The sequence below is a fragment of the Corvus brachyrhynchos genome, unplaced genomic scaffold (assembly GCF_000691975.1).
Source record: "Corvus brachyrhynchos isolate BGI_N302 unplaced genomic scaffold, ASM69197v1 scaffold245, whole genome shotgun sequence".
Lineage (NCBI taxonomy): Eukaryota > Metazoa > Chordata > Aves > Passeriformes > Corvidae > Corvus > Corvus brachyrhynchos.
The window spans coordinates 1,111,886-1,127,809 of record NW_008238988.1 but is presented as its reverse complement, the minus strand read 5'-3'; the positions used below and the strand labels follow the sequence as shown (position 1 = coordinate 1,127,809).

At 40.9% G+C, this 15,924-nt stretch overlaps 1 protein-coding gene across 1 annotated transcript in view; it reads left to right on the top strand.

Annotated features, from left to right (window-relative positions):
• SYNE2 (spectrin repeat containing nuclear envelope protein 2) overlaps positions 1-15,924 on the top strand; it is a 170,785-nt gene that overhangs the window by 59,042 nt on the left and 95,819 nt on the right. The window contains 13 exon segments of the mRNA XM_017738829.1: positions 1-31; positions 1,366-1,675; positions 2,365-2,517; positions 3,367-3,723; positions 4,217-4,351; positions 5,324-5,485; positions 6,532-6,678; positions 9,470-9,625; positions 10,001-10,266; positions 11,352-13,461; positions 14,146-14,468; positions 15,164-15,308; positions 15,743-15,917. The exon segment at positions 1-31 is cut by the window's left edge and continues 29 nt beyond it. Coding sequence (XP_017594318.1) covers positions 1-31; positions 1,366-1,675; positions 2,365-2,517; positions 3,367-3,723; positions 4,217-4,351; positions 5,324-5,485; positions 6,532-6,678; positions 9,470-9,625; positions 10,001-10,266; positions 11,352-13,461; positions 14,146-14,468; positions 15,164-15,308; positions 15,743-15,917 — 4,470 coding nt within the window.

Here is a 15,924-nt window from a genome sequence, read left to right as displayed (position 1 = left end):
GAGTCTGTCAGCTGGCCACCGAATACAGCAGGTAATGTGGAATTTGCCAAGAGGCAGTGGAGATCACTTACTGCTATATTGACTTGTTTTCTCTTCTTCCTGCATCGGTTCCATTAAATTTCTGTTCTTTGGGAGCAGAATGAGATACTTACAGAATAATTGTATTTCTGCAGAGTTGTGGAGGGGCAGGTCACAGTTTGGCCTGAATGGTCAGGTGGGGGATAGCCAGAGATAGTTTCTGGTGTGGTCGTGAATATCCAGAGAATCTTCTGTTGCCTTCTGGTATTATTGAGCTCTCAGTACCCACAGCACAAGAGGCGCTCAGGAGGAGCCAGCACAGCAGAATGCAGAGCATTCTCTTCACAGTGAGTTGGAGACAAGAGAGGAGGTGCTCTGCATGTCTGAAGAGATGCTCAGGTCCTTGCAGGAGCAGACTTGTGAACAGCAGATGCACCACAGGAGCAGCAGCAGTGAGAAGCTGGAACAGGGAACTTGACGCAAAAGCACTTCATGTATGCGAGGCTGTGCTTTGTTTATTTGCCAAAAAAAATGAATCTTGAGGGGCAGAACCCAAAACAATGAAGCTTTGCTTTTGTCCATGATTATCCTGCTGTACTTGACAGAATTATATCCGGACTATTTATTTGGATTTGTTTGTGTGGGATCATATTTTCTAATGTTGGCATTTAAGTTCCATCTGGAAGGTATCTGAACTCCATCACGAAATGTGAACATACAAATGTTACTTATGTCTCATTGCATACTTCCTGTGGACAAATGCAACCTGTTCATCTGCAGCAGATCAGCAAGCATGCTTATAAAGCACACAAAGAGAAATCCGATGTAAAGGTCAGGAAAGTAATCACTGGATTGTACTAACATAGCCCATATTGCATATGCTGGTTTTGTTGTCTGTATCTCTTTTCAAAGACTCCCCCGCCCAACTAAATGTGATGTGTATCTTCTACAGAACATTCCCTTTCAGGAGGCTGTCATGAGAAGTCAAGGAGAGCAGATTCATAACCATATTGTAGTTTTTTAAACAGAATTTCTGCTGCAATGAAAAGCAGAAAAATACAGAGCATGAGCATTGCGTCTCAGATGCTGGAAACTGTGGGTTTACAGGTTAAGGTTTAAGAGGGTTAGTAATTTGTCCTGCGTGCAGGTCCAGTTCATCTGCAGTAACTTCAGTGTTTTTCATCACCTTGAAAATTCCAGTCTGATCACTAATTTAAAATCTGGAGAAAAAAGTATTCAGTACACTCAAGTTTGTTCTAATGTTCGACTTGTTCACAGTTTGACATTTTCTAGGTAATCAATACATTTGTTGTTTCAATACTATTAAACACAGCATTTTTTTCTTAGCCCTCAAGAACCATTTCAGTGCAACAGGGAGCAATATGAGCAAAGCAAAGAAGATCTGAGACGGGCTCTAATGGAACTGGAGAAACAACAGCAGGAGATTTTTGCCCTTCAGCCTGGTTTGGAGGAGAAGCAAGCTCAGCTGGCAAACTATGCTGACCTCCTGCTGAAAACAGAAGCCTTAACTTCCCAATTCAGCAAACTGAAAAGCCAGAAAGAGCATCTACAGGGCCACACTGTTGATCCCTGCTTCACAGAGGCAGAATGGTCAGAATTAAAGCACCAACATGAAAATCTGCTCAGCCAGCTCCAGGTTGGGACCTCACTCCCTTTCCTTTCCTGTTGGCTGCAGTTCTCACTGCTCAGCTGTGGTGTCATTCAGGTGGGAAGTTCATGGGGAAAGCTGGGAGTGGAAGAAATTCCTCTGAAAAAGGGCAGGGAATTTCTCGTTCTTTCTCTGAGGGATAAATACTGAAACAAATGAGACCAAAGTAAGTGTGAAGAACATTTTGTACCTGTATAAACAGATTTGAATAGCTATAATATGAAACATTTGTTCTTACACTCTTCAAGCCACAGTAGGGTTTCTTCCTTTTGGAAGGATGAATTTAGAAAACATCTGAAAGATTCTTCTCCAGCATCTTGCTTGTTCTTGGTTTCACCCAGTGTAGTCCAAATTGGATTTGTACCCTTGTGTGGCACTCTGCCTCTAATGTTTCATCTATTTTAAGAGAAAACACCCTTTTTAGGAGCACATTCCTATGAAATGCCAACCTTTTTGCTTCCTGCTATTAATAAAAACTTTGTTCATGATGGAGTCCATGATGTGCTGGGGAGAAAGCTAGATGGTTTTGTGGTTAACCCGTGGTTAGCCAGATACTTTATGGGAAACAAGCAAGTTTGTTGTGCTGATGAGGTCCTGGAAAGGCTGTAACAGTCTGTGGATGATGATGTGTGTTTGAGATAGTTGTGGACTAATCGTAGAAACTCCTTTGTTTCTAGACCATCATGCAGACATTGGAAAGCCCTGTTCAAGAGCACCAGCAGGTAACAGGCCTGAGCACTGAGCTGAAAACTGTCTCTGAGAAGCTTGCTGAGTGTGATGGTCCAGCAATGGAACAATCATCAGCTGAGCAAAACCAGTTGAAATCACAGGTATGTTGCAGTTTCTGCATCATGGAGACCATCACGTTTGTAAAAGAGAACTGCTCATGGTGTCAAACTGAAAAGCTACGAAACCTTTCTAAAATAAAAAGTATGTGATGTTCATTTTATCCAGATAATTGTAGGACTAAAGCCACTCTTAATGAACTGGGGGGACCTTTACTGTTGACTGAACTGAAGGTTCAGGAGGAATTGTCCTAGCTCAAGCACACAGGAGTCTTCAGTTTGGTTGGTGGGGATTTTTATTTTTCCTCTCAGGGCATAATGAGATCACTAAATTTGGTGTTAGTCAGTGTCTTTAAATTAGCCAGTGTGGAAAGCTAAGGAAAATGTCAGTGAGCCAAGTTCAGTTCTAAGAAGTGTCCTTCATGCATAAGTAGACATTATTTTGTTCTTTGGCAGAATGCAGATCAGTCTTGTAGCTGTGAGTGTAGAGAGCTACTGTAAGCTGAAACTATACCTCAGATATGGATCACTGCAATTCCCTATCCTTCAGAACTTGCTATTCCTCTGAGAAGGAAAAAGGAATAGGAGAGAAGGCAGGGGGAATAATCTGTTCAGAACACAGAAGGATCATTGTGTACCACCCAGTGTGCTCTATGGGATTATTTTATCGCTGTAATGCTTTTGGCTTCAGGCGTTCTCTGTGCATAAAAATGGCTGACAAAATTACTGGTTTAGTATTTGACTTTCTGCAGCAAATAGGTTGGCATGTACCTGTAAACACAGTTTGTTGTTCACAACAAGTATTTACGATTTTAGGGATTGACTATAGATCTTAACATTAGGCATACTGAGTAAAGATACTTTTCAAATAAAATGTTTTCTTTGTGTTTAAAGGAACAACAGGGACCTCTTAGTCGATGTGAAGACACTGTGAAGAAAAGTTTGGTTTTAGCAGAAACTGTTAAACAAAATACCTCTTCACCGGAACAGGAGTTTATTAAGGATGAGATTGAAACACTTCAGAGCGAACACAAATGTCTGGAAGAAAGACTTGAAAATGTCAAGCAAAAGAAGGAAAACATTTTCAGTGAAGCCCTTGAGTTAAAAGATGAGTTTGGTAATGAAGTACAAAAGGAAGATAAGGCAGATACAATGCTGAAGAGAGAGACACAGATCACTTCTGGTACTCGAATCTCTGCAGAGGAGACCCCCACAGCAGTGGAACTGAAGGAGCCTCTGGAGATGTGTGATGTGAGTTTATTTGTTGACAGTAACAATGAAAAACTGGTTAAAAAGACATCTCAAATGTTTTCTGTGTATCACATCCTTAATTTCACTGAATTTAAGCCTCCTGTAAATACAAATGTATAAACCAAAGAAGTGGAAAGAACTCAACCTTGTTATAACAAGTCTGTAGCAAGCCAATAATGTATTCAAAAGAACAGATTTCTGTGTAAATATAATTCCATTTAAATGCATGTAACTTTCTCTTGCCACTAATTAGAGCAGGTATCCTTGGTCAGGGTACAAGGGAGAAGGTGTAGAGATGGAACAATTGCAGCTACACCTCTGCCAAAGAGCTTTGAGAGCTTCTGTTAAGCCAGAGAGACTTGTTTAGAACTGCAGCACAGTATTTGTCCTGTTTGTTTTCAGAGAGAATAATTTTTACCATTCAGGGATTCTATGTTAAAATACAATGTTTATGGCAACACAAGTAGATTTCCTTTTCTATCATTTCTCTTAGGGTCAAGTTATAAATGGAAATACATCAGAGAAAGAGAAGCAGAATGCTCCAGTTTTGGAGGAAAGCAGTGTATTGTCAGACAGCTCATTACAAGAGATCCATCACAGCAAAGAGAGATTAGGGCAGGCTGTTCAGGTACCTGACAAATGTATTTTAATATCTGTCAGTATATATATATATGTGTGTGTGTGTTCAGTAGAAATCCATATGGAAGTCCTTAAAATTTATTGTCTTACAGAGGCATGTTTTCCTTATCTGATTAAAGGAACAATAAATTATGTTCTCTCCAAATCATCCTTTCAGCCTTGCTCATGTGAAGAGTGCAAGAGATCAAAGTGATGGCCTCTGCAGACCCCCAGGGCTTGGACCCACTTTGTCCATGATGCAAAATCCACCACATACCTGTGGTTTCATAAAATCACAGAATCACAAAATGGTTTGGGTTGGAATGGATGTTAAAATTCATCTAGTTCCAAGCCCCTGCCATGGGCAGGGTCACCTTCCACTAGGCCAGGTTGCTCAGAGCCTCATCCAGCCTGGCCTTGGACACCTCCAGGGATGAAAATTCAACAGGTTTCATCACTGTAGGTGATGGGAGGTCACTGACCTGGAACTGCTGATCTTTATGGGACCTCAGGACACTGATGCTGTAAACGACTTGTAAAAAACTGTGCTAAGCTTGAGGGAGTGATTTGGAATACTCCCTCATTTACCTGACCATGGAGTAATAAGAGTATCTGGGAGAGATGACCATGAAATACCAGAGTGGAAAGTGTCCATACTGGGATTTTTGGGGATGGGCAAGGTCAATAGTTACCAAATGTGTCTAATCAGAAACTTCTGTAACCATGTTGAAAATCATGTGAGCAGTTACTTCTGTTTGCTTTGTCCTGAAACTGTTTGAGTGGTTAAGGTCCCAAAATGGCAAACTGCTCTGACCAGGGGTTTCCAGCTCTCTGGGTTTGAGTTACCTCAGCCTTCTCCTTCATTCATTAAACTAAACTGAAGAGAAAGTAGACAGATTGTGGAGTGGGAAATCTCTTAGCAAGCTTAAATTTTGTACTGTGACTTTTACTGATTGTAAACATTTTGCATTTTTCAAATCAGGAGGAGGCTGATAAGGAGAGCCCAGATATGGACAGACATGACAGGGTCCAAGAGGATGTTCTGGACAGTGCAGTTCTGGGTGGTGAAGCAGAACTGGAAAGACATCAGGATGGTGTTGGTATTGAAGGGGATGAATCTAGGAAAAAAGCCCATCCAGCACAGGTAACTGGAGATGAGATTACACTGGAGGGGTTGAATTTGAGGGTATATGTATACAGTTTAGTTGCAATGAGGATGATACTACTAATAGATGAGTAAGAAAAGCCTCAAGTTTACACTGAGTGAATTTTGTCTGATGTGACACTTAGTATGTGGTAGCCCACTTAATTCTATCCTGTACATTTAAAATTAGTATGGAGGGAGATTTGTTCTTTAGTGGTTTGCTGAGGATATTTCACTCCAAGGGCTATTGCATTCCAAGTCACCTGGATGTATTGTGAAATCTCCTGACCATTTTGCCTGAATACTGTTGTTGTGCTTCACCTGCTTGCATTTATATAGACTTCTTATTTACATATTTACTTTGCATGTGTGAGGCTGCATTTGAAATGCTGTGCCCTGTGTGGTGCACTCTGGTACAAGGTGAATTTTGACACCAGAGCAGTGTTTAGGAACTGGAGCCATAATGAGTGGGAAGAGGCCAAGTTCCTGTTGGAGATGAAAAGGCTGACAGGGGTCTCGTTGCTGTCATCCCCTCCCTGAAGAGGGGAGATGTTACAGATCCAGACTCTGCTCAGAATTTCAGTTTTAGTGAACTCTGTGAGATACTGAAACCCACATCCAGCAAATCTCCAGGTTACCCATGGGACTGTCCTGCCTGAGTGTCTAACCAGACACTCTCTGTCTACAGTACAAGTCCAAGTCCTTGGGAAAAAGCTAAGCCTTTTAAAAAATGCATTCAAGACTGTGTCCAGGAGCACACAATTCAAGGTCCCTGCTTAGAATAATGAAATACAAACAGCATAGGTCAGAGCACTTGCAATTTATTCTAAAAGTTTATGGTGAAATTACAGCACTGCTTCTTGTAAGTGGTTTCCTTTGCCATAACCTTGCCCACAGTAAATTATGACATGTAATTATGGTTTCCCTCATCTACCTATAATTATGGGCTTCATAACTTTCTCATCTCAAGCACTGTAATTACTGCTCGGCAGGTTTGATTAGAGCTTTTTGATTACTGGTTTCTTTTGTTTTTCTTACACCAAAAGGAGAAACCTAGTGATGTCGAGAATCAGTCATATAGAGAAGATGGGGGGCAGGTTCAACAGAAGGTGTGCCAGAAAGGTCGAGTCCTGGAATCTGCAGCAGATGAGAAAGATGGTCTGGGATCTAATCCCTCAGTTCCTGCACATGAGGTAACCCACAGTGTGTTATTTCAAGTGAAATTTGCCAGTTGTTCCATTTTTGTTTTCCCATGGGCCTCAGCTGAAGTTGTTTTAAAAGAAGAGACAATTACATCAAAATCAAGACCATTGTGTATAGTTCTTATTTATGTCCATGATAGTTTTGAACTTCATCCAAAGTGCTTGCCGCATCATAATTTTCAGTGGATCTGTTCAAAAAAAGAGTTCACCCTAGTTTTTAGAGCCATCATAATCAATCTTCATGATATTTAGAGTTTCTCTTCAAACTGCTAATCAATACAGACTTCTTTCCATGTTATTACAGTTAGTTATGATAGTTTTGCCATCATAAGGAAGGCAGATCAGAAAACTGAAATCCAAGGGTGATCCAGTGTAAGAAAATAAAAGAAATAGAGAAAGGAGAAAGGATTCAAGCTGAATTAATGACAAGGTACATTACTAAATCTACTCTTTAAGAGTAAGGGAGTTACATCAGAAGTTACAGAAGTGCCCTGTGACTGCTGATCTTGGACACCACATTCTTAATTTGAAGGTAGGGTTGGATCTAATCTTCGAGGTGAATCTGTAGGCAGGTCCACAGCTGGCCTGTCCATGGGCAGGTCTTACCTGGGACTTGCACATCTGCTCTAACTGGAAACCCAACAAAACCTCCCAAAGGCCTTGGGATTTTGAAGAAGTCCCTGCTGACTGGAAGCTAGCAGTGTTACTCCAATTTACAAAAAGGGTGTGAGGGAAGATCGAGGAAACTACAGACTTGTTAGACTAACCTCAGCTCTTGGAAAAATTATGGAGGTCATAGTGGGTACGGTTGAAAGCATTTAAGGAACAATGCAATCATCATAGAATTGTTGAAGTAGAGAAAGACGTCTAAGACCCATCAAGTCCAACCATTAAACCAGCACTACCAAGTTCACCACTAAACCATGTCACCAAGTGCCATGTCTACAAATCTTTTAAATCCCTCCAGAAATGGTGACCCACCATTGCCGTGGGCAGCCTGTTCCAGTGCCTGACCACCATTTCATTGAAGGAGTCTTTCCTAAAAACCAATCTAAACCTCCACTGGCACAGCTTGAGGCCATTTCCTCCTCTCCTGTCACTTGTTACCTGGGAAAAGAGACCAACCCCACCTGGCTGCCCCTTCCTGTCAGGGAGTTGTAAAGAGTAATAATGTCTCCCCTGAGCCTTCTTTTCTCCAGGCTAAACACCCCCAGACTTGTGCTCCAGACCCTTCCTCAGCTCCGTTGCCCTTCTCTGGACACATTCCAGTACCTCAAGGTCTTTCATGTAGTGAGGGGCCCAAAACTGGACTCAGAATTTGCAGTGCAGCCTTCCCTGTCTGTATCCATGGAGGCAGTGCCACAGTGGGCAACGAGAACATCACACAAACAAGCAAAACAAGTACACAGCAACATTTTTCTTAAAGTCAGGATACTTGTCTGTGTCTTTTGATGTGTTGATATTTCAGTCCAGTAAAGTGGATTTCCTCCTTTCTGTGTGATAGCTTAGCTGAGTTTTAATGCTTTCTTCAGTTCTATGGCACTCCAAAGTCTCTTGAGATTAAATCTTATGTCTGAGTTGATACAACTGTTATGGATATGTACACAGAGAAATTGAAACGTTCTCTGACTGACTACTTCATGAGTGGCTTCTTCAGTTTTGACTGAAAATAACCAAGAGTTCAAATAAGTAGAACTATTCTTCTCTTGATACTATGTGCTGTATGTTTCCCACACTTGAAAGGAGGTGTATTTTGCATAGCTCATGACCTTTGAAGGGAGAGATGACAGTGACAGCTTACAAGTGATACATGTCTGCAGGGGTAGCTGACTGCTTCTAGTAAAACAGTATCTAAAGTAGCAATACATTAAGTTTATCAAACAAGAATTTTTGTACTGTTGTTTATTTTAGATGTTAGTACCATGGAGAAGCTCACACTGTGGTAATATCTGTGTATTTGTATGCATTCACTCATGTGAAGTTCATACATGGAACAGATCACCAGATATAGACAGGTACTGGGAGAAGGGAAATGCAGAAAGATTTTTAAGGTATCATCACGTGATCAAACTAAGCTGTGACATTTCATTTATGTTGCTGTCTGCAGTAGCTGAAGGTGATGTTAAACCTGGCCCCAGCCCAAGTGACTTGTCCTTCTGCCATGGGAATCAGGGGCTGGTTCTGGAGCCTCCTAATCACTTCCTCCCTACCCTTGACTGAGCCTGACTCCCTACTGCTCTCATCTTACTCCAGATTTTGGATAGCACTTGCGACAGTGGCAGGTGGGGCTTTGTGTCACAGCCAAGCTGCTTCATGCATTAGCTGCCCTGTGAAGAAGAGCTGAAGAGGTGTTGTGGTGAAGGACACAATAGGATTGTCAGGGCAGGTGCTGAGCAGAAGGAATGTGGGTGTGAGGAGAAGATAAAAGTTCCATGTATATGTAAGGAAGAGAGGGAGAAGACACAACAGACCTATGAATTAATTAGTAGCAGAGGTGGGTGCAGGGAGGATGTTATTTGAAGGTGAAGATATCAGAGTTTCACTTAAAATGTTGGGCAGAGATTTCAAGGCTATCTGAGCAGTGCTGGCAGGCTGGGGTCACTGCAGGGGTGGGGGACAGTGATGGAGCTTCCAGTTCCTGGGTCCTGGTTGATCCACAGAGGCTGTGGGGCAAACCACAGCAGGATTTAGGCATGGGTTAAATATGTGAAGCAGGGTGCTGCAGTCAGAAAACTTATTAGTTTAGAGCCTTCAGAAATAAGAATCTTGTTTTGTGTTGTAGGACGCAGGTGCAGAAGTGGTTGTCCAGAAGGAGCTATTTCCTGGAGTGCACATAAACACTGAATATTTCGAAGAGGAGCAAAAGGTCAATGAGCTGAAAAATGAAGTGGCTGAACTGGATATGGTGCTTATAAATGAGCAACTAAAAGAGCTGGAGGTACGGAAACTGCAAAGCCATTCCTCATCGTTAATGTAGTGATACACTTGCAGAATTGTGATTCACTTGGGCAAACCAGAATTGTTATCCGTAGCCTTATCTGAGGTTTGAGTGCATGATTAGTCAGTTAGTCTGCAAACATTGTGCCTTGATGCATGCCCATGTAAACCCCATAGTTTGTACTGCTCTTCCAGAGCACAGTAGTAGATGCACCTAGAATTGCAGGTGTGCTTCCATGAGGTGCTCCTTTGCTTGTGGATGAGCAGGAATATGGTTGTAGGTGAATCACTATTTAGCCATATTTTGTGTTGAAAGCTTGAAGTCTTCAAGATCATCCTTTAATCCCCTCTCTCTCTGTGGTGGACTTGATTGTAGAATTTAAAAACTGAGCTGGAAACGTGGAAAGCAAAGTCTTTGTGCCATAGTGAAGAAGCAATTCCCAATGGAACAGGATCAAGCAGAGCAGAGCTGCAAACCGTGGAGCCTGCGGTGCCCTGCTGGGACAGGCTGCTCCAGGAACTAGAAGCTGTTAAGGCAGTGAAGCAACAACAGTGCTGTTTAATTAATGAATACCAGAAAACCCTTTCTGCTGCACAATCCTCAATGAAAAATTTGTCAACAGAAAAAGATAACATAAAAATGTAAGTATAGTGGAGGGGTTTGGTTAAGAGGTTGCAGAGCAAATAATGGCCCTACACGGAATTCTGTGCCGTGCTTCAGTAATGCTCAGACAAGAATATGGAGTTATATCCACTTCAAGAGAAGTCTTAGAGGTTTGTAAGTTTGTGAACAGAGTTAAGCAGAAGAATTTCTGGTGGTTCTCTGCTATCCTTATACAACATCTACTCTCTTTATTCTTTAGGCAAAACAAAGAAGTAGTTGCTGGGCTAAAAGCCTATAAAAAATCCATCTTAAAATATTTTGTAAAAAATGTGGCAGATGTGAAATACTAATTTTTCTTCAAGGACTCACTGATTCTGATTTTTTTTCTGAATGAAATATGTCTTTATTCTGACAAATAACCTTACTTGATAGGAAGAGTTCCATGGCAGTAAGTAAGTCTAGCTTACCAATTCAGAGGTAACCAGTGCACAAAAAATATTTATTGTGTTTTGTGAATTAGTCTTCAAAACACAAAACTAGTTTGTCACAGTAACGTATCAAAATAATTTGAAAATCTTTAAAATTTTTGAAATTGTTAATTTGCACCAAAGAGATTTAAAAAATGTAATAAAAATCTATCTGCTAAATGTACTTCAGATGGGCATTTAAAAATACTCCTGGAAATAAAAGCTGAGTAGACTCATTTGGAAGAGTTTATCTTGCATGAATGGAAATTTCTCAGGTTTTTTATAACCAAATTTTATCTTCATTGTCAACTGGAAATTACTATAAAATGTTGTTAATTCACTTAGAGGTAACACTGTTGCTGATTTTTAAAATGAGGCCTACAATCTATCTTAGTATATACTGTAATTTTAGAGAATACACAGTAGAACATATCTTTTCTGAAGAGATATCTGTGAACAGTGAATGCTCTACCTATAAGCAAGAAATAATGATACTGCAGGGGTGGTCATGGAATTCCTAAGAGAACATTGAGAGATACGTATGATTAAGTGAATAAAGTTAGTGAATTGTACTCTAAACAGTGAAATTTGTTTTTGAAAACGTCTGTGTATAAGGAGAATTCATTATTTTTGAACACTACTCATATTTTTGGCAGGGGTCCTATGAACAACACAGTTCTTCTGGAGAAAATTAAGGCATGCATAGAGTCCTTACGGAAAGAAAGAGATGTCTTAAACCAGTTGCAGAGTCAGCAAGAAGTTTTATCTCAGCATTTGACATGCATGGATAAAGTGTTGACAGAAAGCCAAATGAGGCAACTGGAGCACTGGTGGCAGCACATGGAACAAGCAGTGCAAAAGAAACATGATCAGGTTGTGGCAGAAATCGATGAATTTAACCTGCTTATGAATAAAGCACAGGATATTCAGAGGCTGATACAAGAACAGTATTTGCAAGCAGAGTTACATGCCTCAGCTGCAGGAAAAGCCAAAGACCCTCTAATTTGGACCACAGAGCTACAGGATATTAAACATGGTCTTTCTCTATTAAAAAGAAGGATTGAGCTGCAGATGAAAAGAATTTGGAGTGATCAAGAGAAGGTGGCTTTGGAGAACTCTATACATGATTTGCAGAGCAAATTGGAAGCATTATCAGCACAGCAAACTCCTCAAGAGGATATTCAGACCACTGGTCCTGCTCTCATGAAACATGAAATGATGAAGAGGCTGAAAGAAAATATTTCATGGGTCAAAGATTCACTGTCCCACCTTGATCAGAAAGCAGCACTTTTCCCCAGTGATGTCAAATCACAGATCAGAAATTGTCAGCTAATGAACACAGAAGTCCTGAACAGAGAACCTGTTATTGTATCCCTGGATTATGGGCTCCAGCACGTCCTTCCCAGCTTGGAGCCAGAGGAGGTCTCTGATATGACCTTCCTTTTACAAACATTGAGGAATTCATACAAGGCTCTTGTTTTAAAATCTGCTCAAAGATTGCAGCACTTGGAGCTCCAGCTGGAGGAGAGGCAAAGACTCACTGCAGAAATAGACAAAGTTCACTCTCAGCTTCGCAAAGCCGAGCTGATGGCCAGGCCTGACCCAGACCAAACCAGCACATGCTCAGAGCTGGTCAGCCAACAAGCCATTCTAAAGGAGATGCTAAAGGACATACAGGAAATAGAAGGGCTTATCTCATCCCACTGTAAAGAGAGTCAGGTCACAGCTGGGCAGCTGAGCCTGTCTGAGCAACTCTTCTTGATTGATCAGTTGAGAAGTCTGAAGAACAGAGCAAGGAAGACACAGAGGCAAATTCAAAGTAAACTTCATGAAGTAGAAAAAAAGACAGCTGTCTCCAGAGAGTTTGCTGAAGGAATAGCTTCATTGCAGCAGGATCTTAATGATCTACAGGATGGTGAAATGAACCTAAAAGATGATGAATTAGTAGGTGCCAAGCAGGGACTGAAGGACAAATGCAAAGCACTGAAAGAAAAAGTGTTAGCTTTTCAGTCAAATTTGTCACAAGTAAGGAAGTACAAGGAAATATTTGAATGCGTTGGTCTGAAATGGGACTCACTGCAGCTGGATGAATTGGAAACTAAGTTTTCTAAAATTAAAAATAAAATTAAAGGGAAGATAATACACTTGGAAAATATTGTTAGGGAATGGGATAAGATTCAAGTATTGCTAAATGAAATCCAGACCGTGACATCCACTGTGAGAAAAGAAGCCAATATCCTAAATGATAGCTCCAGCTCTTCTCCTGCTGAGAATGTCATATCTGCACAGATTCTATTGCAGGCAGTTCAGCAAATCTTGTACTTAACCCAGGAGGCAGCAAATCAAATAAACAAAAATGAGATCTTTGATACGTCATTTAAAGAATCAAAGAGGAAAGAAATAAAGAGCCTGGAGAAAAACGTTGAGGAGTTGAATCAGTTTCTTCAAAACTTGGTCTCTGGGCTCCAGAGCGTGAACAAGGAAGGTAGCCAGAATGAAGCAGAAAATATATTCCACATCATAAAGCATATTCAATTAGAACTCCAGCAGCCACTTGTGATAGACATAAATACAATGCAGGATGAAAAGCTGCGATGGGAAGCAATTCAGAATATGATGGAAGCAAAGTTTTCTGCTCTTAAATATATAATGGAAAAAGGGAGGGAAAACCAAGAAGAAAAATCTCGTGCTGGTTCTGTAGAAACAAAGTTAGAGACACTGCAAGGCCAGGAAGCACAACTGAAGGCAGACATTGCTGCCCGTGTTGTAAGTATATTCAGTGAAAGTGAAGTATTGACATATGCCTTTCCCCAATAATTAGATGAGGTGTCTGTGACTGTGGCATTTCTATTTTCATGACTCACATCCTCATTTATTCTAACAGCTGAATTGGCCCCTGATCATCTCTGCATTGGTGGATAGGATGGGAATCATGATAGAAACCAAGGATACAAAGAAAGTTGTGTTCAATTTGATTATAGTCAATCAGTGGGGATTAGCACAAGAAAAGAATGGTAAAGAGGAGGAAGGAAAAGGCTGTGTTGAAATCTTCAGCTGAAGAGAGACTGGGTGCAGTCATCCTGTGATTATAGGCAACATTTTCAATAGTGACAATGATGAAAAAATCCAAGCACCTTGTTTCTGCTATAAGGAGAAGTTTTACCAGTTGGGAATGACCAAGAAGATTAAAGCACAGGTCAGACCAATGTGATCAGGAAGGGTGAACATAATTCCTGTCCTGAGGGCAATCAGTCCATGGGTTACACCACTGCTCTGTGTCTACATAGGTAGCAAAATGTGTTTGCCACATGTCCTCTTTCACCTCCTCAGGCCAGTTCTGGGAGCATTGGTCTCAAAGACAGCCAAGTGTGAAATTTTAAGACCATGGGGTGATCCAGAGGAGCACAGCAGTCTTTCTTTATTGTTCCTTTGTCTTTTTAATGCTTTCAGAGTGCCCTGGAGGAGGCATGTAGGGCTGGTGAGCTTTATACCAAGGCCCTTCAGAGGGCTGCCAGGTTCCTCGAGGACTATGAAGCTCCAGCCCAGGCTGCTGCAGCAGAGCTCTGTAGCTCAGAGGAGATCTGTCAGACTCCACAGTGGAAGGAGAAAGAATTCAACTCTGCAAAGGCTGACTTAGAAAATCTGCACTCCAAGCTGAAAAACCTAGTGAAACCAGAAGACAAAGTATGTCTGGAAAATGCTTTAAGAGAGCTGGTGGATAAGAGTTTGGCATTAAGGAAGAAGGCTCAAAGAAAGGAAGCTGATGAACAGAGGTGGGTTTAAGAGATCTTCATAGATCTTGTTCCTTGTTATGAGAAACTTGACTGAAAATAAATCAAGTGGTGTTTCTGCTCTGGTGGAAATTCAGGTATTCATAAACTCCAGCAGAAAGAACTGTAAGCATTCCTGTTGTTCTCAGGTGTGATTGTTAAGGAAAGAAAATTGCCATATTACTACTAATTTACAGTGCAGTCATTTGTTGTATATTCCAAAACATGGGGCTTGAGTGAGGATCATAGGGTGCCAGAATCAGAAGAAAGCACATTTCTACAGTCTCTGGTCTACAGTCTTAAGTGCTGGTGGAGGTTAGAATAGTTTTCAGAGGGTCCCTAACTCATGTCTTCCACAGGCTGTTCTGATGGCTTGAGAAAGTAAAGCCCAAACAAGGCACAGGCTGTAGTTTCCTTCCTTCGGGTACAGAAGAAGTCTGGGGGGCCTTCAGATACACGTATAGAAAAAGTCTGGGATAGAGAGTAAAGGATTTTTAAACTGCATGATCATGATCCAGTGGTCAGTACCTCAGGCATCAAAGCTGAGGTGTTTAACAAATGCTAATTGACAGTAACTTGCAAAACAGTCAGGACTTGAAGTTCATAAGGTTTTTTAAAACTTTTATTCTATTGGGCATTATGGTTGGAGAGAGGAGCAACAACAACGAATTTTGATTTGCATCATTTATTTCATGCAGATATTTTGAAAAACACAAAAGCTATACAGAAACCAAAGATAAAGTGTGTAATAACCTTGAGAAACTGGAAAAGATGCTTAGACAGTCTTTGTCTAAGATTCCAACGTCTTATAAAGAATCTTTGGAGCATTTGGAAGAAAGCAAGGTAAGAAAGGCTCTGAAGAACTTGAAAAGCTCATGCAAAACTAGTGCAGCTATGCACACTATATATACTATGTGATATCATAGTAGAAAGAAGTGGAATTCTTTATTCTGTACTTATATTAGGATGAAATCTTTATCTTATATGTATATATAAAACCACAGAATATGTTAATACATTTATATACTTGTTAAAAGACCAGGTGTAATAGACCATGTGAAATGAGTATATCTTACTGCTGTAGAAATCAAACATTTCATTTACCCCATCTTTCTCCACAGTCTTAGCCAAATGAATTCTCTTATCATGACCCTATTATGCCAGCTCAGTGGAGCAATTGCCATTTTCCTAGAGGATCCTAATCATGTTACTGAATACTTCATTAATACTTCTGACTGTAGCATTTTACTTATTTATGTGGGTTTTTTTCCTCTAAGATTTTAGTCTCCAACATTGACTCTGCTGAAGAGGAGCTTGTGAAGCTGAGGCAGATCTCTGGAGAGCTCATGAGGTTATGCAGAGGAAGTGACAGGGCCCTGGCCAGGATTGTAGCAGTGCTGTGGGAAAACTGGCTGGGTTTGCTTGAGGCAGCCAAAGGACTGGAAATTACCTGTGAAGA